This window comes from Myxocyprinus asiaticus, chromosome 37 (assembly GCF_019703515.2).
Source record: "Myxocyprinus asiaticus isolate MX2 ecotype Aquarium Trade chromosome 37, UBuf_Myxa_2, whole genome shotgun sequence".
Taxonomy (NCBI): Eukaryota; Metazoa; Chordata; class Actinopteri; order Cypriniformes; family Catostomidae; genus Myxocyprinus; species Myxocyprinus asiaticus.
The window spans coordinates 16,703,895-16,728,985 of record NC_059380.1 but is presented as its reverse complement, the minus strand read 5'-3'; the positions used below and the strand labels follow the sequence as shown (position 1 = coordinate 16,728,985).

The 25,091-nt window shown below is 38.4% G+C and overlaps 2 protein-coding genes across 6 annotated transcripts in view; both read right to left on the bottom strand.

Annotated features, from left to right (window-relative positions):
- The window catches only part of LOC127427823 (lymphocyte antigen 75-like), a 48,524-nt gene extending 36,132 nt beyond the window's left edge, over positions 1–12,392 (bottom strand). For all 3 annotated transcript variants that reach the window (XM_051675631.1, XM_051675632.1, XM_051675633.1), the window contains exons 1-2: positions 12,162–12,392; positions 9,185–9,553 (exon numbers count right to left, since the gene is read on the bottom strand). In XM_051675631.1, the coding sequence (XP_051531591.1) occupies positions 9,185–9,553; positions 12,162–12,270 (478 nt within the window). In that variant the 5' untranslated portion in view covers positions 12,271–12,392. The remainder of the gene's footprint in view (positions 1–9,184; positions 9,554–12,161) is intronic.
- Positions 12,393–13,932: 1,540 nt separating this feature from the next.
- Positions 13,933–25,091, bottom strand: part of LOC127427824 (secretory phospholipase A2 receptor-like) — a 46,494-nt gene continuing 35,335 nt past the window's right edge. For 2 of the 3 annotated variants that reach the window (XM_051675635.1, XM_051675636.1), the window contains 4 exons: positions 24,862–24,984; positions 23,530–23,706; positions 20,216–20,251; positions 13,933–19,525 (listed from right to left, as the gene is read on the bottom strand). In XM_051675635.1, coding sequence (XP_051531595.1) covers positions 19,308–19,525; positions 20,216–20,251; positions 23,530–23,706; positions 24,862–24,984 — 554 coding nt within the window. In that variant the 3' untranslated portion in view covers positions 13,933–19,307. The remainder of the gene's footprint in view (positions 19,526–20,215; positions 20,252–23,529; positions 23,707–24,861; positions 24,985–25,091) is intronic. The other variant, XR_007894984.1, reaches the window with a different exon arrangement.

Below are 25,091 nucleotides of genomic sequence, written 5' to 3'. Positions count from 1 at the left end.
AGTTTTTCAAATCTTATGCTACAGAACTGGCTCCACTTTTGTTAGAAGTTTATACAGAATCATTAAAGAATGGAAAGCTCCCGCCAACCATGACACAAGCCCGGATCAGTCTGATTCTTAAAAAGGACAAAGATCCAAGCAAGTGTAAAAGTTACCATCCAATTTCCCTGATCCAGTTAGCTGTAAAAATGTCATAAAAAATTCTGGCTAACCGATTAAGTAAAATGATTACATCACTTACACATATAGATCAGGTGGGGTTTATTCGGGGCCGTAACTCTTCTGATAACATTAGGCGTTTCATCAATATCATGTGGTCAGTAGCGAATGATCAATCTCCGGTCACTGCCATCTCACTTGACACCGAAAAAGCGTTTGATATGGTAGAATGGGATTATCTTTTTAAGATTTTGGAAATGTATGGGTTTGGGAGTACTTTTATTGGTTGGATTAAGTTACTTTATAGACACCCTGTAGCAGCGGAACTAACAAATGGACTAATTTCATATTATTTTACTCTGGATAGGGGCACCTGGCAGGGTTGCCCTCTTTCCCTATTATTGTTCTGTCTTGCCCTGGAACCATTAGCAGCCGTGATAAGAAAGGAGGATGATTTTCCAGGGGTGATTGCGGGAGGTGTGGCGCATAAGCTTCTGCTTTACGCAGATGATATTTTATTATTCGTCTCCGACTCCACTAGATCTATGCCTTGCCTCCACAGAATTATTAATTCCTTTTCCAAGTTCTCAGGATACAAAGTCAATTGGTCTAAATCCGAAGCTTTGGCTTTGACAGAGTACTGTCCAGTAACGGCCTTCCAGCCGGGCGCCTTCCAGTGGCCCAAACAGGGCATTAAGTATTTGGGAATTTTATTCCCAGCAAATTTGTCTGATTTAGTCAGAGTTAATTTTGATCCCTTAATAAAAAGGTTTTCGAATGATGTGGACAGGTGGGCTTCATTACACTTATCGATGATTGGGAAGGTTAATGTAATTAAAATTAATTGTATTCCAAAATTCAAATGCCTGTTACAATCTCTCCCTATAGATGTCCCCCTCTCTTATTTCAGGCAATTTGATAGCATAGCGAAGTCCTTCATTTGGAATGGTAAGCGTGCCAGGTTAAATTTTAGGTGGGCTAGGCCTACCCAAGATTCTGTTTTATTATTATGCATTCGGTCTCAGACATTTGGCTCATTGGTCGCTTCCACCTGAAATAGCCCCTCCCTGGTTTTGCATTGAACAAGAACTTCTTGCCCCTATTTTGCCATTGCAAAGCCTTTCCATCAAACTAACCAGAGAAGTTAAATCACACCCCGTTATTTCACATTTGCACTCAGTATGGACAAAAGTGTCCAGAGTGTTTAATTCAGATATTTATCTAAATGTTGCCTCGAGCCTATGGCTAAACCCCAAACTATGCATTAATAAGTCCCCTTTTTGTTGGTCTGAGTGGATTGCGAGGGGGGTTAATACACTCGGTGATCTTTATGAGAGTGGTGTGATGAGATCCTTTGAAAATGTGGTTCAATATTTTGGGATCCCCAGATCTCCATTTTTTAGGTATCTTCAGCTATGACACTTGCTCTGTACTATTTTTGGGAATAGCATACACCCCCCTAGAGCGGCAGATACTCTGGGAGAGGTGATTTCTGCTTTTGGAAAAGGCCATGAGGCATCAGTGTATTACTCTTTATTAATTCAGAGTCTGGGGGATGGAGTCTCAACCACTCTTAAAAGATTATGGGAGAGGGATTTAGACCTAGAATTGGAGGAGGGAGAATGGGCTAGGATTTTAAAAAACATAAAATCTGTATCTAGAGATGCAAAGGTGCACCTTATACAATTCAAGATATTACATCAGTTCTATTGGACCCCCTCTAAATTGTATAGGCTTGGTCTTAAAGACACACCCACCTGCTGGTGATGCCAATCAGAGTATGAATATTTAACCCATGTCTTTTGGGGGTGTGTTGAAATTCAAAAGGTTTGGTTAAAGGTGCAGAGTCTGGTATGCGAGGTGTTAGGTATTCAGGTATTATTCTGCCCCAGACTCTGTATCTTGGGTGATGGGGCAGTCATTGACATTGTAAGTAGACACATAAATTATTGGGTCTTAACCAGTGTCATGATCACCAGGCAGATCATTTTGAGGGGCTGGAGGTTGGCTGGAGCACCCTCTTTTCAGGAGTGGTGCTCGGAGATGGGAAGGATGGCGGCCTTTGAGGAAGTTACATTCAGAGGAACGGAGAGGTATAAAGTGTTCGTGGAGAAATGGGGTGGGTATTTTTCATTTGTGGATGTGTGATTATTGTTGTTGTGTTTTTTTTTATTTTTATTTGTTTATTTATTTATTTCTTTATGTGTGTGCATGTGTGTCTATGTAATTTAAGACCACTGTTATGTTGCTGAGGTTAGGATGGGATTGGGAGGGGGAGGAGTAATAGTTGGGGTTAAGTTTGATTCTATGTATATATGTTTTGTTCTATGAGGTACATTTATGTGAATCAATAAAAATTGTTAATCAGAAAACAATGGAGTCTTATGGATGACTTTTATGCTGAATTTTGTGCTTTTTGGAACGTCAAAATTTTGGCACCCATTCACTTGCGTTGTATAGACCTACAGAGCTGAAATATTCTTCTAAAAATCTTAATTTGTGTTCTGCAGAAGAAAAAGTAATACATATCTGGGATGGCATGAGGGCGAGTAAATAATGAGAGAATTTTCAGTTTTGGGTGAACTAACCCCTTAATGTACACACAGAGCGTCTTTGGTTGTGTCGTGTCATAAACACAGTGTTTTTAGGTTGCTGTGTCAAGTTAAACGCAGCTTGAAACTTAAAAAAACATGTCTTGAGATCCCTGCATTCGGAATTGTGCTTTATCCAGCTGTGTTTGAACGCAAGTACGTGTTCTCATCTTGTGCTGTCGCTAGTGTCAAGCAAGCCTGAGTTTGGTTTGTTTTCTGTACAGCTGTGCATTGCCTATACAGCTGGAGTTTCACTTACTGTCCCCTGATAAATCAGGTAGAACTTAAAGCTTGAATTGCTCCGATGGTAGGAATATTCCTTACTACGGTCCAAGGACATAAATAAGTAATTGTTACTGTAAATTAAGCTTAACCAGCTTAACTTTAAAAACTGTGAAGGGTCATGTTGTGCACCTAAGGTTTGCTAATGTGGGATATGTTTCTGATACTGAATTCACACCAAGAGACGTAGCGCACACGGAGGCTTCATGCTATTCTCCGTGGCATCCACACACCACGTGCCCCACCAAGAGATAGAACCATATTATGGTGACCATGAGGAGGTTACCCCATGTGACTCTACCCTCCCTAGCAACTGGGTAGTAGTAGTGCGGCAAGCTTTCGCAATGTCTCATTCCCTTCATCTCAGTGAACCGACAACAATAGGGCAATTCGCACCCTGTGATTCTTAAGCAAGGGAAATCAAACAACACAAAATATGTTGTGCTTGAGAGCACCAAGCAAAGACAGCATAATTTAGACTTCAGCTAAAACTAAATAAAGCTTTATTTAGAGAACAATGAACGGGGTTGAAAAAACTTGAACAATGAATGAGCTGATTTGTCCAAGCTGCACAGTTTAAAGCTGGGTCACCAGCAGCACTGTAATTTCAATTTAAGAATATTAACTAAATTAATTCAAAAATAGGAGCATACTGTGGCTACTTTAAACTATAAAATCGAAACCAATGAACGATGTTAAAAAAAATGACTATAGATTATTCCTAATTAAGCAGAGGTAGGTTTTTCTGAACAAAAATCAGCATCTCTGCTTTTTCGCCCTTCAATGCGATTCCTTTTTTCATCCATCACATGCACTAAACAGGCGTTCACTGTCAACGACTGTGCTGGGCGCACTGAGGTATTTGCATGCTGCGTAAGGAAAAGCAGGGAAACGGGCCTGGTTGGATTTCCAGTACTCCAAAGGACTGTCTTTCCAGGGAATTGTGGCTTCAGCCAGGTATGCGTGTTCCTACTAAGTAGCAAAAAAAATATATTTTAATTCTTTAGCCATTGACAGTGCAGAAACCGGCGGCCTTTTTTTTTTTTTTTTTTTTTTTTTTTTTTTGAGAAATCTTATATGCCGGAAACATCTAATAATGAATGATGATTTAGTATGATTTTTAAAGGCTTATACCATGTTGCGTGCATTGTCTTGTAGCAATACATGCACCTGCTCGTTGGGTATTTTCCACTTCTCAATCATCCCTTCAAATGCGGAAGCTATTGTTACTGCTGTGCGAGAGCCCGGGCACTCTAGCGAGTGTAGAAACGCCTTTTTAAGGTTGAAATTCTCATCAATCCACTGGGCAGTGAGGCTCAACATACTGATAAGGCTTACACTTGATATCCTGATATACGTTGTAAAGCTCACATAAGTGACATCAGTGAGGAGCTTCTCTATGTGGACATGGATGACACTATAAAGTTCAGGGAAGGTCATATCTGAAAAGTAGCGACGGCTAGGCATAGCATAGCATTCTGTGGCTCTAAGTAGTAAATCAATCTGCGAAAGCCTACATCTTCCAGCACGCTAGGTTTGAAGGGTTGACTGACTGCAGAAGATGCTCCTGACAAGTTTTCGCCTGTGCTGTTTTTTCTTTTCGCTTCATAAATAGGTCATAATGATCAGGATGGAGATTCTTAAGATGTTTTATTAAATTTGTGATGTTGAAGGAGTGCGGATTGGCTCCTCCTCTCATGACTGATGCTGACATGATCTTATCACTTGCACTCCTTTCAAATATTTGAGTTGTCGCAGTCGCATAATCAATATGTCATCTTATCGGCAAGGCATATTGGCAAAATGTTTAATATCGGGCCGATGTGATAATTAATTTTTAAGCCTTTATCGGCCGATTCCGATGACGTGCTGATATTATCGTGCATCCCTACTTTTGACAGATCTGGACCAAACTCCAGGCATGAGCTGTGAGTCGACAGAACCTGCATGTCACCCACCTGTTTAAATGAGGCCAAAGCCAACAGGAGTGTGGTCTATAAGGAAAGCACCTGTAGCTCAACAATTTCCAATGGCTCGAATGGGGAGTTTGTGAGTGCCTTCAGCACCAGATTTAAAGGGGACATATTATGCAAAATCCACTTTAAAAAAAATTATTTGAACATAATTATGTGTCCCCAGTGTGTGTGGACAACCACAGAATATGGTAAAAGACCATCCTCTCATTTCTTTCCTTTCCCCATTAATAAAAAACAGTGTCTTCGAATGACCCATTCAGGTTTGCAGCCCCTTATGACATCAAAAGTGGAAAGGTACCACTCACGGCTGGTGAAGAGATCCTCCTGAGTAGCTTAGATCCGCCCTCATTAAAACCTGAGCGAGCAGTGCACAGTCCGCCATATTTGTCTCCTCACTAGAGCCGCTTGTGCTAACTCAGACTGCTTCATCATCGATGGTCAACACAAGGCTGGATTCGCTTCAAAGCTAAAGATCAAGGAGGGATCGATACCAACTCTCCGTGACCTAACTTCAGATTTGAAGTCGTAAGTTGCGCACTTTATACTTTTTTAATGTTTGCAGTTTGGCTTTTTGAATTTGCTTGTAGTTCTACGCGGCTGATGTGCCACACCCGTTTCGCACCTCTCCGGGTGCCGAAAGTCAGGCATCAATCGCACATCGCACCCCAATCTGTGTTGGATGCATCTGTGATCACCACTTTTCTTCTGAAAATTTGGCCCAGCGACGGATGCTGCCACCATAAAACCCAGCATTCTCTGAAATGACTTCAGTGCAATGTTTTCCCCAGTTTGAACTGAGACAAACACTGAAGAATAGTCTGCACGTGCTCGTTCGTGAGGTGCGCGCATGCTCACAAAGTCGAAATAAACTCCTAAAAAAGGAGATTTGCTGGCTGGGGAAAAGTGTGCTTTTCACCCAGTTGACATTCAGACCCAGATTTTTCAGACAGCAAAGCAATAAGTCTCTGTGTTCGCTCAGTAGTGCCTCTGATTGGGCTAGTAATAAGCAATCGTCAAGGTCATTCAAAACGCGCACCGTTAATTTTCAATGGGGCGGGAGCCAGAGACAGACCGAAAGGAAGGACTTTGAATTGATATGCAGTTCCCTCGAATGCCAATCTCAAAAAACCGCCTGTGGTGCGGTGCTCTTGTTACATGAAAGTATGTGTCCAGCAGATCTATTGAGTCAAACCATTCCTGAGGATGGATGTGTGATAAGATCTGCTTCTGAGTTTACATTTTTAATTGGCACTTCGCGAGCGCACGATTCAAGCATCTCAGATCTAGAATGAAGGAAATGGCCCTTTTTCTGAGACTGTGTGAGTGTCCCGTGTTTGTACAAAAAAATTAGTTTTTTTGCACTGAGACAGTGGGTGCTTACGCTTGGGCCTCGGTTTGCATGGCTTTACAGATGGCTCAGTAGTAGCTTTCGGCTGCACTGGGGCAGCGAGTGATGGATTCTTTGCCGGGCGCTGACGGAATTAGAACGAGAGCGTTCCAGGAAAGGGGAAGTGCTACTTCTCTTTGGCAGAAAGTGTTTCATCGCTTGAGATTGCTTTTGAACCACGATGAAGCACTCTGAAAAGCCTTCCATGGCGTTGCCAAAGAGACCGTTGGGTGACACCGGGTTGTTGAGGAGGGCGGCTTTCTCTGCTTCACACATCTCTGTGAGAGTTAGCCAAATATGCCGGTCCAGAACCAACAGGTTTCTCATCGCTTTGCCGATGGCCTGAGCGGTAGCTTTCATGGCTCGTGGATGTTAGATCGGAAGTTCGGGGGACGGCAGAGCTTGTGCCAGCATGAGATCCTCCTCTAATTCTTCCAGCTCAACCTCACTGCCCCGCCGTGCCACCTCATGTGGTCCCTCGGGACTTAACACATAAGAGGCGGGTGGGAGGGTACAAGAGACTGGATCTTCCCTCAGATCGAGATGAATCCTAGAGTGCAACGTCCGGAGATTCATTCCCTCACAGTGAGGGCAGTCTGTCTCCATGAGAGCCGCTTGTGCGTGGGCGTGGCCCAGGCAGTGAATACAGCTCTCGTGCTCATCAGGTGGCAGGATGTGCCGTTTGCATAGGGAACACTTGCACAACGACATCTTTAAAAAGACGCGTATCACGCAAGCGGCTCTTTAGCTAACACTGTATATATATATAAGGATACGGTAACTCCAGCCGGAGCACTGTAGGAAGCAGGTAGGAGTTTCGCTGAAGCACCACGTTGATCGACGGTGAGCATCTGAAGCGAAGAACCAGTTCACCGACAGCGTCTTCGATGGCGATGTGGAGAACTCTTCACTGGAACACAGGGGAGCGAAAAGCCTCTTGGTGCAGGCGCTGAGCACAGGCAATGAGTCTTCCTGTCTTGTTGAGAAGCTCTGTCCGCTGTAAGTGTGTATTGATGGGGAATCAGAAAGGGTTCCAAGATGAAGACAAAGTTCACAGTCTTGAAGGATTATAATTCTGAAGAAATGGTGACTGAGCGCCCACTTATATAGGCCAGCTGCACGCTTACAGGGGAGGGGTTCAGACACCATTGCCAATCAGAGGGTTGGAGTGATTGTATAAGGGTTTCAACAAGGTCGTGTAGAAGGACACTCCCCATAGCGCTTTCAGCAATGTCAAGTGAACTGAATCAAAAGGGAACCTAAGACTCTTCCTGCAGGGCACAGCAGCAGAAAGCAGATGAACAGGATGATATGAACAACCACAGCACTCCACATTCATTTGCTGCAAGATCTTTCAGCATACAGTATAAACCACACTAAACACATGCACACACATGTTTGTGCCAAATGTTGCTGTTGTAAACTATCAGTACAGCTATAAGAAATCCCCTTTGCATAAAAATCCAAGCAACCTTAGATAGACCAAACATCTTCACACTATTTCATAGAACAGAACAGAATTTGCTGTGATGTTTTCAAATGTTTCCGACAACTAAAAACCATTCATGTATTTGTCGAACTCATCATTGGACAGTTGGAAAATGAGTCACCAACAACAAAGTCACACATGGATCTATTTTGATGTTTTACGCATTGCCATAGAAACAAATAAATTCTTTAAGGCCGTGAATAGCACAGAGTAGAATGACAGAACTGTCAACTTATAATTACAATAATTCCATCATGACATAAAACCTGCAATAGGGTAAAAGAGCACAATGGTGATGGATCCTAACTTCTAGTGAGGTTTGAACTAGCAATCTTCTAGTTACCAGTCCTGGGCCTTAAAGGAATATTCCTGGTTCAATACAAGTTAAGCTCAACCGACTGCATTTGTTGTATAATGTTAGTTACCACAAAAAAAGAATATTGTTTCGTGACTCTTTTCTTAATAATATATATATTAAATTGAGGCACTTACATTGGAAGTGAATGGGGCCAAATTTGGAGGGTTTAATGGGCAGAAATGTGAAGCTTATAATTTTATAATACACTGTATATGTATATATATATATATATATATATATATATATATATAAAACGTATTAACTATATATATATATATATATATATATATAAAACGTATTAACTATATATATATATATATATATATATATATATATATATATATATATATATATATATATATATATATATATATATATATATATTGAAATACTCAAAATAAACGATATGCTTTTTAACTTGATTTGATTTTAGTGTGAAAAATCATGTATTAACCATATGGTTAATACGTGATTTTTCACACTAAAATCAAGTTAAAAAGCATATCGTTTATTTTGAGTATTTCAAAGTTTACAACCCCATACACTTCCATTGTAAGTTCCTCAATGTAACCTAGATTTCTGCTTTTTTCTAAAGAAATGGAGGGACAAGTTTAAATGTATCTTTGTGGTAATCAACATTATGCAACACATGCTATTGATTAAGCTTAGATTGTATTGAACCCGTAATAATCATTTAAACACTACCACACCATCCCATCTTTTCACTAATTTGTCTTTTAAAAGACATGTTTATCTAAACATGCTTAAGGGCACAGTCCATTAAAAGTCAATTAATCATCCTTGGTGGTGTTTGGACCTACAACCTTTCAGTTAACACCCAAGATAATTTCCCATTAGGATACACCTCCCAAAATAAGTAAGTGATAAAGTGTGTGCATGTACAGTACATGTGGTAGTTTCATTAAAGTGGTGGTTTCATACTTCGATAAGGCTGTTGACAGATGTTCTCTGAACTTCCTCCTCTTTTCCAGGTGTCAGTTGCATCCCGCTTGGCAGTTACAGAGTCATCATCTCCCGCACTCAGTTTCATTTGGTATTCTGTGTAGATAATGTCCTCAAAGCACTTCCACTGCAGAATCTCTGTGAAGTCGCAGCTGAACAGGGTAACAGTTTTGGAGCGCACTTCCAGACCCAAACACATAGAAGACTCTACGTGGAACAGCCTGTGGGCCGAACCCCACTTCCAGGACAAGGCCGGTACTGATGAACATTCTCTCAACTGCAGTGCCCCATTCTGAACCAGAAGGCACTTGCCAGTGGTATTGTGCTGGATAGTAAATGAGTCATCTCCTGTAATACAATAGATCATGTTTTCTGGTGCAATGACATTTTATACAAGAGGATTATCAGGCAAAAGATGTTAGAGGTAAAATAAAACACCATGTTAAAGGGATAGTTCACCCAAAAATGAAAATTCTCTCATCATTTACTCACCCTCATGCCACCCCAGATGTGTATGACTTTCTTTCTTCTGCAGAACACAAACGAAGATTTTTAGAAAAATAGCTCTGTAGGTTCATACAATGCAAGTGAATGGCCACAATTTTCAAGCTCCAAAAAGTACATAAAGGCAGCATAAAAGTAATCTGTGTGATTCAAGTGGTTTAATCCATGTTTTCGAAATCAGATCTAATCTTTTACTATAAATATTGACATCAGCAGTCTCCTTGGCAATAACTAATTCAAGCTCGATCACACATCCTAGTGCCATCTAGTGCTCTCCATATGTGTCAAGCACTAGGAAGTGTAATTGAGCTTGTAATCATGATTGTGCCTAGTGACTGCGATGGCAAGATGTGCAGTGTAAAAGGAGTTCCATTTTGGTCTGTTCCCACCCAAAATTGATTAAATTGCTTCAGAAGACATGGATAAAAACCCTAGAGACTTATAGATTACTTTTATGCTGCCTTTGTGCTTTTTTGAGCTTCAAAGTTTTGAACACTGTTGACATGCATTGTATGGACCAACAAAGCTGAGATGTTCTTCGAAAAGTCTTGTGTTCTGCGGAAGATGGAAAGTCATGCACATCTGGATGGCATGAGTGTGAGTAAATGATGAGAGAATTTTCATTTTAGGGTGAACTATTCCTGTAAGCTTCAAGGGCTGTATTACGGAAACATACAGTACTTTAGAATCCTAACTTATCTGCTCAGATCCTAACTTGAATCTTTATTTGAGATAGGAAGTTTCTGTAATACTGTCCCAGATCACCAACAATGCAAACTGACTCGACTAGAGGCTCATTTAAACAACCACAATAATTTTTTTATTACAACATTTAGGCCCTTACATGCACATAATTTTTAGATTAAGGCCCATATTCTAAGCCCTTATTCTGAAAACAATGTTTAGATGCTATAATTGGAATATTGCTTTTGGTAATCAGCATATTCTAAAAAAAAAAACCTGATCCATGCAATTTTTTTTTTTTTCCTGCAACTCTCTTCTGGAAACACTGGAGATGCTCATTTACAATATTTATTATGCTGGATTCCCCATTGTAATTTAATAAACTCATTAATTCTCATTCGTCTTTAACAATAACCAGAAAAGAGCATGGAGACTGTTAGCCTACAAATTTAGGCTATGACGTTTCTTTCAAAATAAAAATTAAAACTCATATCAATTCTCCTGCTCGCTCTAAAAGTATATTTATTCAATAACTCAACTTTTCTGTACCATCTGTATCTTATGTCTCCCAAAATAACCTTGAACTGGATATGTACATATACAAATCAATATTCTGTTACAGTGGATATGCCAGACTTTTCCACTTTTATAGGTGTGCTTAATATCTCCTGTCAACTCTGCTGCAATATTTGTTTATATGGCACTGTGTTATTGCTGATGTAGCCTTGGAGTGCACTGAAAGAGACACTGGATTATTAACTGTCACCATCTGGATTATTAACACCATCACTTTGCTGAAGCCAAGGTATTTACTTTCCACAATAACTAATAAGGTGTCAAAGTTGAGTCTGCATAGAACAACAGGCTTAAAACAAAGAGCTCTTTGAGTCATGCAGTGCTCTGGTGAGGGTGGGCCGTCACTGCAGCCACAACAAAACAAACATAACATCAATTTCTCTGAACAGTTTGTATGTTTATGTGAAATATACTGATTTGTGGTGCATGGTTTATTTAGGAAAAACACATGTGAAAGTAATGTGTGTGTGTGTGTGTGTGTGTGTGTGTGTGTGTGTGTGTTAATGTGTGTTTTAATAATGTTAATATATTTATATAAACATTTATGCATTCATCCATCCATAGACATACATTAGATATGAGGCTAATAGTATGCATTACTTCTATATTGCAAAACTCTCTCTCTCTCTCTCTCTCTCTCTCTCTCTCTCTCTCTCTCTCTCTCTCTCTCTCTCTCTCTCTCTCTCCCCCTAACGCACACACACCCACATAAACACACACACAGTACATTTCTGAAATATGAGGAGGTGCTTTGCAGGAGGCGGATATCAGCAGTGATCTACATTGATGCAATGAAGTGGTTTAATTTCAGTGCGGTTATAAAACTGTGTATAATGATTTTCAAACATTGGTCGTGATCCTCTAAACATGTGAACCACTGGGGCTTCACCAGACCCACCAATTCACACGTTAGCCGAACGCAGAACTAAACTAATGTTTCACACATAAACTTTCAGTTTTCTCTAAGAGCAGTTCCCACGTCAGATTGCCTCGCAGGGTTCAGTAATTTTAGTCTTTCAATTTAAACTTTAAGAGTACTTCAAAAGCAATTGTATTAATAATAGTGGTTTGAATGCTCTTATATAGGCATTAAAGAGGATATATATATATATATATATATATATATATATATATATATATATATATATATATATTATAAAATATTATTATACAATTAGAAAAGCTGGCTTACCATTGTTTACAACTGATCCGCAACTTCCTAAATGAATTGCGCTTGTTCCTAAAAGCAGGATTATTAGAGAACAAAACAATTGCTGCTGTCTGTCCGACTCCCAATCCATGATGAAAAATGTAAACAACACCTTCTAAATGGAGTCATACGTCTCTCCAAACAACACAAGCATATAAAGGCCGGTTTTTATGCTCTTAGTGTACAAACGGCAGAAAATCCCTCAAGGGGACTCGCCACTCCTAAAACGTTTTCTGTTTACCGACGGGGCGCTGTGGTTGGTCAGCTGTCAAGTACGACCACGCCCAATATGAAATGCATATTATTGATTGGTGGTTTATATTGACGTCGCACTCTTTACCCCCCTGTTGATTATTGAAGCTCTTTGACTATTCTTTGACTATTGCTTTTTTTTTTTTTTTTTTGTGAATAAATAAATTAGCTTGGACATAAATAATTTTACATAATAGATGTAATCATTTTTATCAATTTATTAAATATTAATATAAAATATTAACAAAATTAAAATGTAATCAAATTTATGAATTTGAAATGATGTATTGATGTCAAAATATACAGTTATAATAAAATAAATGTAATAATAAATCCTATTTTTATCAAATAAATCAATTGTAATACCAAGTTATATGAAGTAATAACAATGATTATATTTATTGATTTTTATTATTATGGAGTGGTAAAAACACTATTTACTGCAGTCATATGTCTTACCAGACTACTTATGCTTGTACAGGCCCTCTTTCCTATACTCCATCGAACTGTGGCTTGTGTTATTGATTTGTACTATATTTTATAGTGCATATTGTATTGTACTGTATGTTGTGCATATTGCTCCTCTGTATTTGGGTTGTACTGTATTGTATATTGCATACTGTAGCCAATAAACTCTAACTTCACCTCAGTATTTTAGTTGATTTGTTTTTGAATATGACCTTTATCTGTAGCCCACAATTAATATGGCTTATAAGGGTTAAAAAGTTCAAAATCATTCTGAACAAAGGATTATGCTCTTTGTTGCTTGTAATTCAAGATTATTATGTTTGATTGTAGATTCACTAAGGACTTGGTTTTTTTTTTTTCTAAGTAATGACCAGAAACAATTTAACCTCCTTGACTCAAGCAGACTTCAGTATCTGCATAGAGCTTTTATTTTTCTATCATGAAACAAGTGAACAAAATTGAAAATCTGCATTTGGTCACGTTAAACGGTGTTCCTGAAAAATGATTACGAAATATAAAAAAGAAATACCCAAAATTGAAAACTTAATTTTCATTTTACTTTTCTAAAAACAAAACTGCTTAAAAACAGAACAAAATGTAAACTGTGAAACACAATAACACTACTGTGTGTAGAACATACAAAACATAACTGTTCATCATTGTTCAATTACTACAAATATATGAAATCTTTTGATTAAAACATTTAAACACTCACGCACACACACAATAAGCCCACGACTGTCTTACCATACAGTCCATGACACACTTCCTTATACAAGTGTATATATATACAAACAAGGCAGTTTTAAAATTATGGCTTATTGGGAAATATGGAGGGCATTTCTGAATTCAAAATGTACACAGCCATTGTGTGTGGTTATACCAAGGAGCTCAGAGGAATATTGGATGACTAAAAACAACATTCTTCTTCATTCACGTTTTTTCATAGCTACAGAATTCATTCAAATAATGTGGTACAATAACAGTCTTCCTATACAAAACAATGTAAGAAAACTATATATATAAAAAAAAGTCAGATAACTACAGTCGGTTTTATTACAGATGGGCAGACAGAGACAAAATGAAAATACACTGAAGAAACGGTAACAGATTTGTCATCAGAGATTTTCTCTGATGAAGCTAGTGGTCTCTTGGGGGACTAAGGCTTTGGTACTACTGACAGCTCTGTAGTGTTTAGGGTAACCCACTGAAGACTAACATTATTCTAATAACACTGCTCTGGTGCTCTGGGAAATGTGCAAGGTAAGGTGCTTATAAAGAACAAAACATGTAATCCTACAACAAACACATTTCAGATCAAATAATTTTCAGCTCTTAAAGGACAGCACAATGTGACTAAATAAGAATGTAATACTGATACACAATGCATCGTTGTCTATGTAAACATTTCTTCAAGACCATGCTGTTCTGTTCTGCTTTGGTGTGCAAAGGCTTATTATGAATATGTTGGCCCTTTTTGTTTGTAGTTTATTGTTCTAACTTGAACACACTTCTTGTGAGAACAAGCTTCCTGCTGTAGATCTGCCTATTAATAGACTTCAAACAAGCAATTAGTTCTGGAAGTTTCAGCGGACCACAGGGATCCCAGAGTTGCATTGTTGAAGAGCTGCAAAAGTTGAAGAGCAACACTTCAAGTCAACATGAAACAAAATTCGTAACCCATTTTTACTTAAAGGTGATGTGTGCAATTTTTTTTCTGATGTTAAAACACTTCTCAGCGTAATATGCTGATATACAAGTATAAGTAAGCCATTTGTTGGTTGATTCCCCCAAAGTATAAACACAGACCCCATTTTCACCTGGTATTAAGGTGTACAGAGCTAAGTACAGGTGTAAATGGTGTGCAAATCTTTTTGTGATTGGATCACTGAAAATACAGAGGTAGTCAAAAATGCATGTGATCACATTGCATTTGAGGTGTAAACGTTAATCCGTCCTGAAGGTGTCCCAGACAGCAGTGAAGCACCACCCACACACCTGTCTATCAAATGCTGCAATACAACAAGAGTTTAAACTTTGCAGTTACGAGTGGCTTTAAAGGGAAATAACCATCTGATCAGAACATTTTAAAAAGCTAATACATACACAAGCATGAGAAATTCACAGATCTTCTATAGCGTGTCTGATATCAACATGCAGGGACACAGATGAGAAGCATAAACATCTGATGCTCCTTCAATACAGATAATCCACTGAAATCGAAAAGCACTCCACTGCTTGAAATGTTGTGTTTGTACTTAAATTACATTTCAAATGCATCTAGGAATAACAGCGCGCCAGTTTTATTCACGCTTTCTTTGTCTTTTATGACTTTTTGTGGTTTATTATCATGCAGTAACACAATAATATAGTGACTGACGTATGTTGTCATGAAATCAGAGACCTTCCCCATGACATTCGAACACAAGTTGTCACAGCAGATGCATTTAAGTAACCAGGTGTAAACAGCGATGCGTCTCACCTGACCACATATAGATCGGATCATCTAAAACGCATCTTAATACCAGGTCATTGTGTCTCTGTAGCACAAAACATTGATCTGTTTGTTTGAGCATCCCGACACAACAACTCTGGCTCAACCAATGGCGCAAGTTTGGGATGTGACTATCTTTTTGTCTGATTATTACCAGAAGGAAAAGTGTCCAGGAAAGCTAAAGTTGCAATCGAAATTATTCAACCCCCCCAAGACAGTAAGGATTTACAATGGTAAGCTTTTCTGATGACCCAGAATTTTTAAACTTTATATCTACATCAGTTGAGTGACACATTCAAAGTCATAGTATGAATATATAACCTAATATTTCTAAATAGCAGGATTTTTTTTTAAATACAGCCATGTCATAATTATTCAACCCCTATTGCATGTAGCTGTTTCTTAAATATGTAAGGCTACACAAGTAATTGTTTTAAAACAAAATTAAGTCATCAATCTGCAATGGCATTTATTTAAGTTTTAAAATTTAAGTTTAGCGTTGTAAGCAAAAATGTATTTCTATGCAAAAAATGCAATTAAAAATAAGCTGACTCAAAAGCCAATAGAGGAGATTATTTCATTACACAAGAAAGGTCATGGCTAAAAGTACATTTCCAATGCACTTCAATTTCCAATAGACAAAGTTGGCAGCACCATTCATACATTTTTTAAATATGGTACAACAACAACCTTCTTGGGGTGTGGAAGAAAACCAAACTTCACCAAGGGAAATTTTGACTTGAATATTCAAGAAGTAATTAGGAAAGACCTGTGGAGTCCTGGAAGAAGGTTTTATAGACGTATGACACTAAACTGAAAATGAGTTTTAGACCCATGGGTCAGCAGTACGTCTGGAGTAAGATGACAAAGTGAAGACAAGAACGACACCATCCCCACAGTCAAGCATGGAGGCGGGTCAGTCCTGTTATGGGGTGTTTTGCGGCTGCAGGAAACGGCTATCCTGACTATGTGACTGACACCATGGATTCTTTCAGGTATCAGGCCATTTTGGCATGAAAAATTTGATGCCTTCAGTGTGTAAATTGAAGCTCTGTGATCACTGAACTCTCCAGCAAGACAATAACACCAAGGATACATCCAAGTTGTCCAAAATCTGGTTCAGGGATAGGTCATGGAATGTCCTTAAATGGCCCTTTCAGTCCATCATTAAAATCCCTTTGCAAACCTTTGTTGGGATTTCAAGGAAGCAGTGGCAGCACAGAAACCAAAGAATGTCAATGAGCTGGAAGCTTTTGCTCATGAGAAATGTGTAAAAATTCTAATAGAGAGGTGTCCGAAGCCTGAGAACATTTACCTGAAACATGTATTTGCAGTTATTAAGGATAAAGGATGCTCCACATATGATTGACTTTGGGGGTTGAATATTTTTGACATGACATTTGTGGAGAGAATTAGTTATTTTTTATTTTCAAATTTGGGTAAACTGAACTCTTTGTTCTCAAAATCACTTAAATGTGTATTAAAAACTTTCTTTGACTGTTTACTGAGGTTTTAGTAGATGTGTTTTAATTCACATCACCAGAATGTATTGCTGGTCAGGGGGGTTGAATAATTTTGATTGCAACCGTATTTGAAAACAGACATTATTTACAGTTCTGTATGGCGATTCTACTGGTATAGAAATTACACACCTTTAAAATGTAGGGCGGGGGGCCTGGGTAGCTCAGCAAGCAAAGACACTAACTACCACACCTGGAGTCACAAGATCGAATCCAGGGTGTGCTGAGTGACTCCAGTCAGGCTTCTCAAGCAACCAACTGGCCCAGTTGCTAGGGTGGGAAGAGTCACGTTGGGTTAACATCCTCGTGGTTGCTATAATGTGGTTTTTGCTCTCGGTGGGGCGTGTGGTGAGTTGTGCGTGGATGCCGTGGAGAATAGCGTGAGCCTCCACACGTGCTAGGTCTCCGTGGTAACACGTTCAACAAGCCAGGTGATAAGATGCGCGGATTGACTCAGACACAGAGGCAACTAAGATTTGTCCTCCACCACCCGGATTCAGGCGAGTCACTACACCACCATGAAGACCTAGAGCGCATTGGGAATTGGGCATGCCAAATTGGGGAGAAAAGGGGAGAAAATAAAATAAAAATAAATAAATAAATAAAATGTAGGACGGGACTTGATTTTATCTATCAGCAATTGATTTGACTGTGTAAAGTGGGTGTTCCATACCAGAGTTTACATTCCTGACATACCACTGGCACACACTGGTTGAAACTTAAGCGGCCTTGGTGACATCAGTCTAGTAAAGTAGTTTTAGAGGTGGAGCACATTATTACTTGCTATTTGAAGAAAGATTATGAAGACAAATATTTTTCCCTTTGGAATAAAATGATGAATCATGCACAATAAGAAAAGGAATGTGTATTGAGAAAGTAAAAAGGGTCGATTTTGATTTCATGTTGACATTAAAGGGATAGTTTACCCAAAAAAAAATGTTATTCTCCCATTGTTTGCTCACCCTCATGCCATCCAAGATGTGTATGACTTTCTTTTTTCTGCAGAACACAAACAAAGATTTAAAAAAAAAAAAAAACATCTGAGCTCTGTAGGTTCACTCAATGCAAGTGAATGGTGGCCATGCAAGTGAATTCAGTGGTTAAATCAATGTCTACAGAAGCGATATGATTGGTGTGGTTGAGAAACAGATCAATATTTAAGCCCTTTTTTACTATAAATCACTTTCACGTCTTGGAATTGTTTTTGGCGTTTCACATTCTTCGTGCTTATCGCCACCTACTGGGCAGGTAGGAGAATTTACTTTCTCACCCACACCTATAATATGGCTTCTGAAGTCATGGATTTAACCAGTCATCTGGATTACTTTTATGCTGCCTTTATGTGCTTTTTGGAGCTTCAAAATTCTGGCCACCATTCACTTGCATTGAACAGACCAACAGAGCTGAGATACTTTTCTAAAAATCTTCGTTCGTGTTCAGCAAAATAAAGTCATACAGTACTGTGCAAAAGTTTTAGGCACTGGTGAAAAATGTTGCATAGTAAGAATGTCTTCAGAAATAATGCCATAAATAGTTTTCATTTATCAATTAATGTCACGCAAAGTCCAGTAAACATAAAAAAGCTAAATCAATATTTGGTGTGACCACCTTTGCCTTCAAAACAGCACCAATTCTCCTAGGTACTCCTGGACATTTTCTTGGTTGTTGGCAGATAGGATGTTCCAAGTTTCTTGGAGAATTTGCCACAGTTCTTCTATCTGTTTAGGCTCTCTCAATTGCTTCTGTCTCTTCATTTAATCCTAGACTGACTCGATGTTCAGTAGGGGGTCTGTAGGGGCCATGCTATCTGTTGTAGGGCTCCCTGCTCTTCTATTCTAATCTATTCTATTTACAAAATTAATGTTTGGGAGTCTAAAATTTATATTTCCTACTGACACACTAAAGCTGAAGATATACATAACTATCTTAAGGTTAATGTTTTTGTGAAACATCTTATGTGCCTAAGACTTTTGCACAGTACTGTATGTATCTGGGATGCCAAGTGGGTGAGTAAATTGATTTTCATTTTTGGGTTAACTATTCCTATAAAAAAAACAAGGCATTTGGCAAATATTAGTTTTTACAGCTTGTTGTTGCTCTGAATATGATCAAATGTGAAGAAAAAGCCCAATCTCTCACTTTGTAAAGGATATCCCTTTCATAATGCTTCATAAGACTAGTATGTGCATAATATCCTCCCTTAGCGACAGCATGGACAGACAACTTGAGAATCTTCATTTCAGATTCATCCTATTTCCACTGCAGTCTCCCTGACTGAACTAATGCTAATGTGAATACACACACACTCACTCACATAAAATACAAACACTTACATGCATCTCTACACAGACACACACAAACACACACATACACACACACACACACACACACACATTAGTCCCCTGCTTGTGTCTCCAAGTCTGGGAGCAAAACATTTTCATCCTGGTCACTGGATTGAGAGTTTGTCTGTCTGTAGTAGGCACTGCCAAATGATGGAAGCCTTCGGATACACAGAGAGTTTCTTTTGTAAAGGAGCCACAACGAGCCAATCATCACAGCAAAGAGCAAAATGGCCACCAATGCCGCCACAGAGATGACACCTTGGTGCAGACCTGAAAAGGAAATGACAGATTCATTCTCGGTACAGATGATAAAAATTAGCTTAAATTAGCAACAGCACTACACATACACCGATCAGCCACAACATTAAAACCACCTTTGTAATATTGTGTAGGTCCCCCTCGTGCTGCCAAAACAGCGTAAATCCGCATCTCAGAATAGCATTCTGAGATGCTATACTTCTCACCACAATTGTACAGAGGCGGCACGAGGGGGACCTACACAATATTAGGCAGGTGGTTTTAATGTTGTGGCTGATCTGTGTATCCTACATATACTACATCATGATGATTGATGATTGCACTTATGAACATATAGTGTGCAACAAAGTGGTTAGATACTGTATACTGTATGTGCTTACATACAAGTATAAAGGCTTTAGGTATTGTTATCAGTTTTCATATGATACTTGAAAACTGTTCATTTATGAAACTTATAACATAGTCCATGAGTTTACAATCAAGTTTACAAATAAATTCAATTCCACACTCAATTCTGAGGAACCAGAAGTAGTTATCGTTGCATAACAGGTAATAGTTTGAATGATAGAGGAAAACGGAGAGGCAAACATATTTGCAGACGTCTTTCAAGTTATGATTCAGCACACTAGAGATACTGAGAGAGAGAGAGAGAGAGAGAGAGAGAGAGAGTGTGAGTGAGAGAGAATACAAGATTACTCTAACCTTTTAGTGGCTCCACTTCAACCTCTTTGATAGCACCTATGATGCAAGGCAAAAAACATCTGAATTATACAGTTTCATATTACATTTAATGTACATTCTTCACATACACATTCTTTTTGTATTATGTAATACAGTGCACAAATAATACAGTGCTGATTGCACAATGCCAACATACTACTGCTTGCACACAACATAATACTGCTTGCAGCAAAGAAATGTTGTCACTCCCTCACTTTTCGACCAATAAATTGAGTAAATTTTCCAGTCGTTTGCGAATCCTAAATGGGGGGGGGGGCAGGGGGGCAGTGTCCCTGTGTCAAGAGGCCTGGCCCCTCCAGTGGCCCCCCTAAATTGGAGTGGTAGAATGGTAAGAGTGGTATTCTCATTTTCCATCCTACTGAGAGTTCAGTGACCCCACATCATAATAAATAGGAAAAAAAAATTATATTTAAACAAAATATCAATGCATTATGACTGCATAATAATATTTAGTGGGGTAAAGTTTAATTTAAGTTAAATTTTTTTTTGAATATTCACTTATGGTTCATAAGAGATCATCTAAAAATTCCACACACTGTGCAAAAACGTCACTGGTGTCCAAGTGTTCAATGCAACTGCCTTGCATGTTGTGTCTTAAACACTTATTAAATTTTTTTTTACACATTCTGAAGATTGTAAATTGTATGTATAACTTACACTTTAATTGGATTAATTCATTAATGAATACTTGGACATCTCCAACATTTTAATGCTATGGGTGGAATTTTCAGATGGTCCCTTACAAGTGCTAGTTCATAAAAGCCCATAGGAGCATTTTTAGGCATAAATTTCCAGCTACAACAAGCGTTTACCAATTGAGTTCACTGTTTAATGCCTGTATGATATAGCCATATATTCTTTAACCTAACTGTGCTAATGATATTTTGTAAAATTATCAGTTCCAGAGAGTGTGGGTAGGAGAAACCAAATGTCAAACGAATAACGAGCCAACAACTTCTGGAGATAAGGTAGAAGTTCAGTGATAGTTTTAGCATCTTTGGACCTGCCAGCACCAGTTTCAGTTCTACTTAATGTGGATTATACATGCTGGTGTAAACGTAAGTGTCAGTTAAGTTACTTTTATTGTGCTATTTCCCACTTTATTATCACGAAACCCAATCTGGATCTAATTTTCTGCCTTATTGAATGCATCTGAGCCCAAATCGTTAGCGATTGCACTCATTTGGCAAGCGTTTATTATAAAATATTTTTTGTATGTGTATCTGTTGGGTTTTAATTTCTGGAACAACATACAGTACATACTTATGTTATTTAACATGAGGTATTTCTTTCCACTGTCTTTAATTCCATGTTTTGCACTGTACAATGCAGAAACAAGACAAATGTAGTGCAACAAGTTTGGCAAAACAAACAATGAAGCGACTCTAAAGAAACAGCACGCAGGAACAGATGTATAGAAACAGGTATGAAGAAACAGCAGCTAGCGTTATACAAGGCCACACCGCACCTGCAATGGTAAATTTATTATGAATATACTTAAAAACATAAAATTAGAACCCTTTCAATTGGTAAATGCTTGTTGTAGCTGGAAATTTATGCCTAAAAATGCTCCTTGCCTTCAGTGAGAACGGCTCTTATACACTAAGCTCACCACATCAATGTACTTCAACCTAATAATATATAAATTAATATTGGTACTGGAGTTCATGCGCACAAATAAAATGCGCAACTCACCGGGAGAGAGAGAACAAAGCTGCAGAGTTGATCCTCCTGCTTCTCTTGCAAACAAAATGCAAGAGAAGCACTAAATTGTTTACAGGGTAGATAACAAATGCAACGTCCTCTTTATGAACACTATTTATCAATCCTGACAGACATAATAATGATTAAAAAAAAAAAACACATTAAAGCCATCTTATTGGACACTTATAACTACGATGCATGCAACTTTTTATTTTATTTATTACTTTTATCCCCTTTTCTCCCAATTTGGAATGCCCAGTTCCCACTACTTAGTAGGTCCTCATGGTGGTGCGGTTACTCACCTCAATCCGGGTGGCAGAGGACATGTCTCAGTTGCCTCCGCTTCTGAGACAATCAATCTGCGCATCTTATCACGCGGTTCGCCGTGCATGACACCGCAGAGACTCACAGCATGTGGAGGCTCATGCTACTCTCCACGATCCACGCACAACTTACCACGCACCCCACTGAGAGAGAGAACCCCTAATCGTGACCACGAGGAGGTTACCCCATGTGACTCTACCCTCCCTAGCAACCAGGCCAATTTGATTGCTTAGGAGACCTGGCTGGAGTCACTCAGCACACCCTGGATTCGAACTCGCGATTCCAGGGTGATAGTCAGCGTCAATACTCGCTGAGCTACCCAGGCCCCCTGCATGCAACTTTTTTAAACCCATAGCAATTGAGATAGATATGTGTATTTAAAAATTCACTTGTTACACTGGACCATTTAAAATGAACTAGTGAATTTAAAAATGTGCTTAAAAATTCTTAAAAAGAATCTTAAAGGAAATGGTGACCATTTACAAGACCTGTACATGCTGATTATAGCCTACTGATTAAATTCTAACCTAAAATCTTGATGTAGCCTATCATTCATTTTACCCAAGAATTTTACTGCATTAGTCATTCTAAAGAACAGCATGGCAACATGACTTAAAGTTTGTGGGTAAAACCAGAATGTTAGGGTGTACTGACTTTGTACTCAATGTGTACTCAAATTTGGTGAATCTTTGGTTGTCTTTAAAAAAACCGCATGTCCGCAAATATTAAAACAGCAAATTATGTTTTATTTGTGTACAGGGGACATTTAAGGTATAATACAGTTGTCCCCCTACAAGCACACCCAGGCCCAACCTGGCCCAAGAGTCAAAATGGTCTAGAACCACCCCTGGCTAATGAATCATTCTGACCAATTTGTGTGTGAACGGGTTCAGTCAATACATTGAAAATCACCAACCCAAAAAAGAGCAATGCGCTTACAAATTGGACATCACTCTGGTCTGCACGCAACAAGACTCTACACAAGAGCAATATCGAGCCAATAACATATTTTGAAGCAGAGCATAACTAGAAAAATGCATTTTCACTTGACTGAATAGATGATTTTTCCATTGATTTTTAAGATGTTGTCAATTTCCATGACGTTTCCAAGCTTGGAAAAATTAAAAATTCGGAAAAATTCTCTGATATTTCCAGGTTTTAAATTCATATCGCAATTGATCCTCGGCTACTACTGGTCACACATATAAACACTTTGTATTTCTATGGTCAAAGGTCATGCTTTTTACCTGTTGAGGTTTTGCAGATGAAGCCCAGTCTGTCCCTGCAGTTGGCTAACTGCCACACAGCATCTGACACCCGCAAAGTCACACACGTGTCAGCCTGCATCACGCTCGCATCTGGAGCTTTGGAACGCCAGTTTGTGAACTGGAGCGGTGAGCCATCAAATCGTGTCAAAGCATCATCTAAAAAGGAGCATTTTGGTCACTTCTCTCAAAGTATGACATTTTAAATTTTTACATAAAACCATGTTTTTAAATAAGGGGGTAAAATGTATGTACCCTCGACAGAAATAGAATTTGACTATTCTCAAAATGCTGCATGACTTTGCACAATCACAGACAATTAGAACATTTTTGATGTTTAAAGAAATATTCTGGGTTCAATACAAGTTCATCTCAATCGAAAGCATTTGCGGTATAATGTTGATTGCCACAAAAATTATTTCTGCTTGTACCTCCTTTTCTTTAAAAAAAAAAATAAAAGCAAACATCGAGGTTACACTGAGGCACTTATAATGGAAGTGAATGGAGCCAATCTGTAAATGTTAAAATACTCACCGTTTCAAAAATATAGCCACAAGATGTAAACAATATGCATGTTAACATGATTTAAGTGTGATAAAATAACTTTAAAATCACTCAAGCATTTCTGTGTAATTTCGTTGCCATGACAACGTAACGCTGTAAACTTAAAAAACCCTAAAACAACCGTAAAAATGACAATTTAAACAGCTTTACAGCTCTAATAATACACAAGTTTGAACAGAAAAATAATGTAAGTGCTTTTAAAAAATTATAAGCTTCATATTTCTGCCGTTAAACCCTCCACAAATTGGCCTTATCCACTGCACTGTACCCTTGATTTTTGCTTTTGCTAAAGAAAAGAAGGGACGAGTACAAATTATTTTTTGCGTTAATCAACATAATGCCACAAATGATGTTGATTGAGCTTAACTTGTATTGAACATGGAATATTCCTTTAATAATCAGCTAAATGAGATTTTGGACCAATAAGAGTTCACTGTAGCGATCATTTGCAACACCATGGAAATAGAAGACAAGCGACCAAAACAATTTTGGTCATTGCTCATTCCTGCTGGTTAATGCAAAAACTCAGATTTCCATGAAAAAGATTTTATAGCTTGTCACTTTATCACATCACGCCTAGATAGGACACAGTGTTACAAGACATCAAAAGCAGTAAAAAAATCTGGAAAATAAAAAAAGAGTTAATTCTACAGTTCTTAACTGATAGTCCTCAAGTGACACAATCTTTGACTCTATAATCATGGACTCAGGAAATTAATAAAAGTTCAATATAAACACTGCAGCTCTTACTGTCTGTGTCATAGAGAATTCCCAGCCATAAGTTCTGAGGCCCATGGTAATAATGCCACATCTCTTTAAGGAAGAAACGGCTCTCCTCCTCATCCTGAACTGTCATAACTTCTGAAGAATTCCCTGAGAAAGAGAAAAAACATTTATTAAAAACTAAGCCATTCAAATGTGATGTATGATTACTAGCAAAAGCCACCACTAGGTACAGCACTTGATCTAAACAAGTTCAA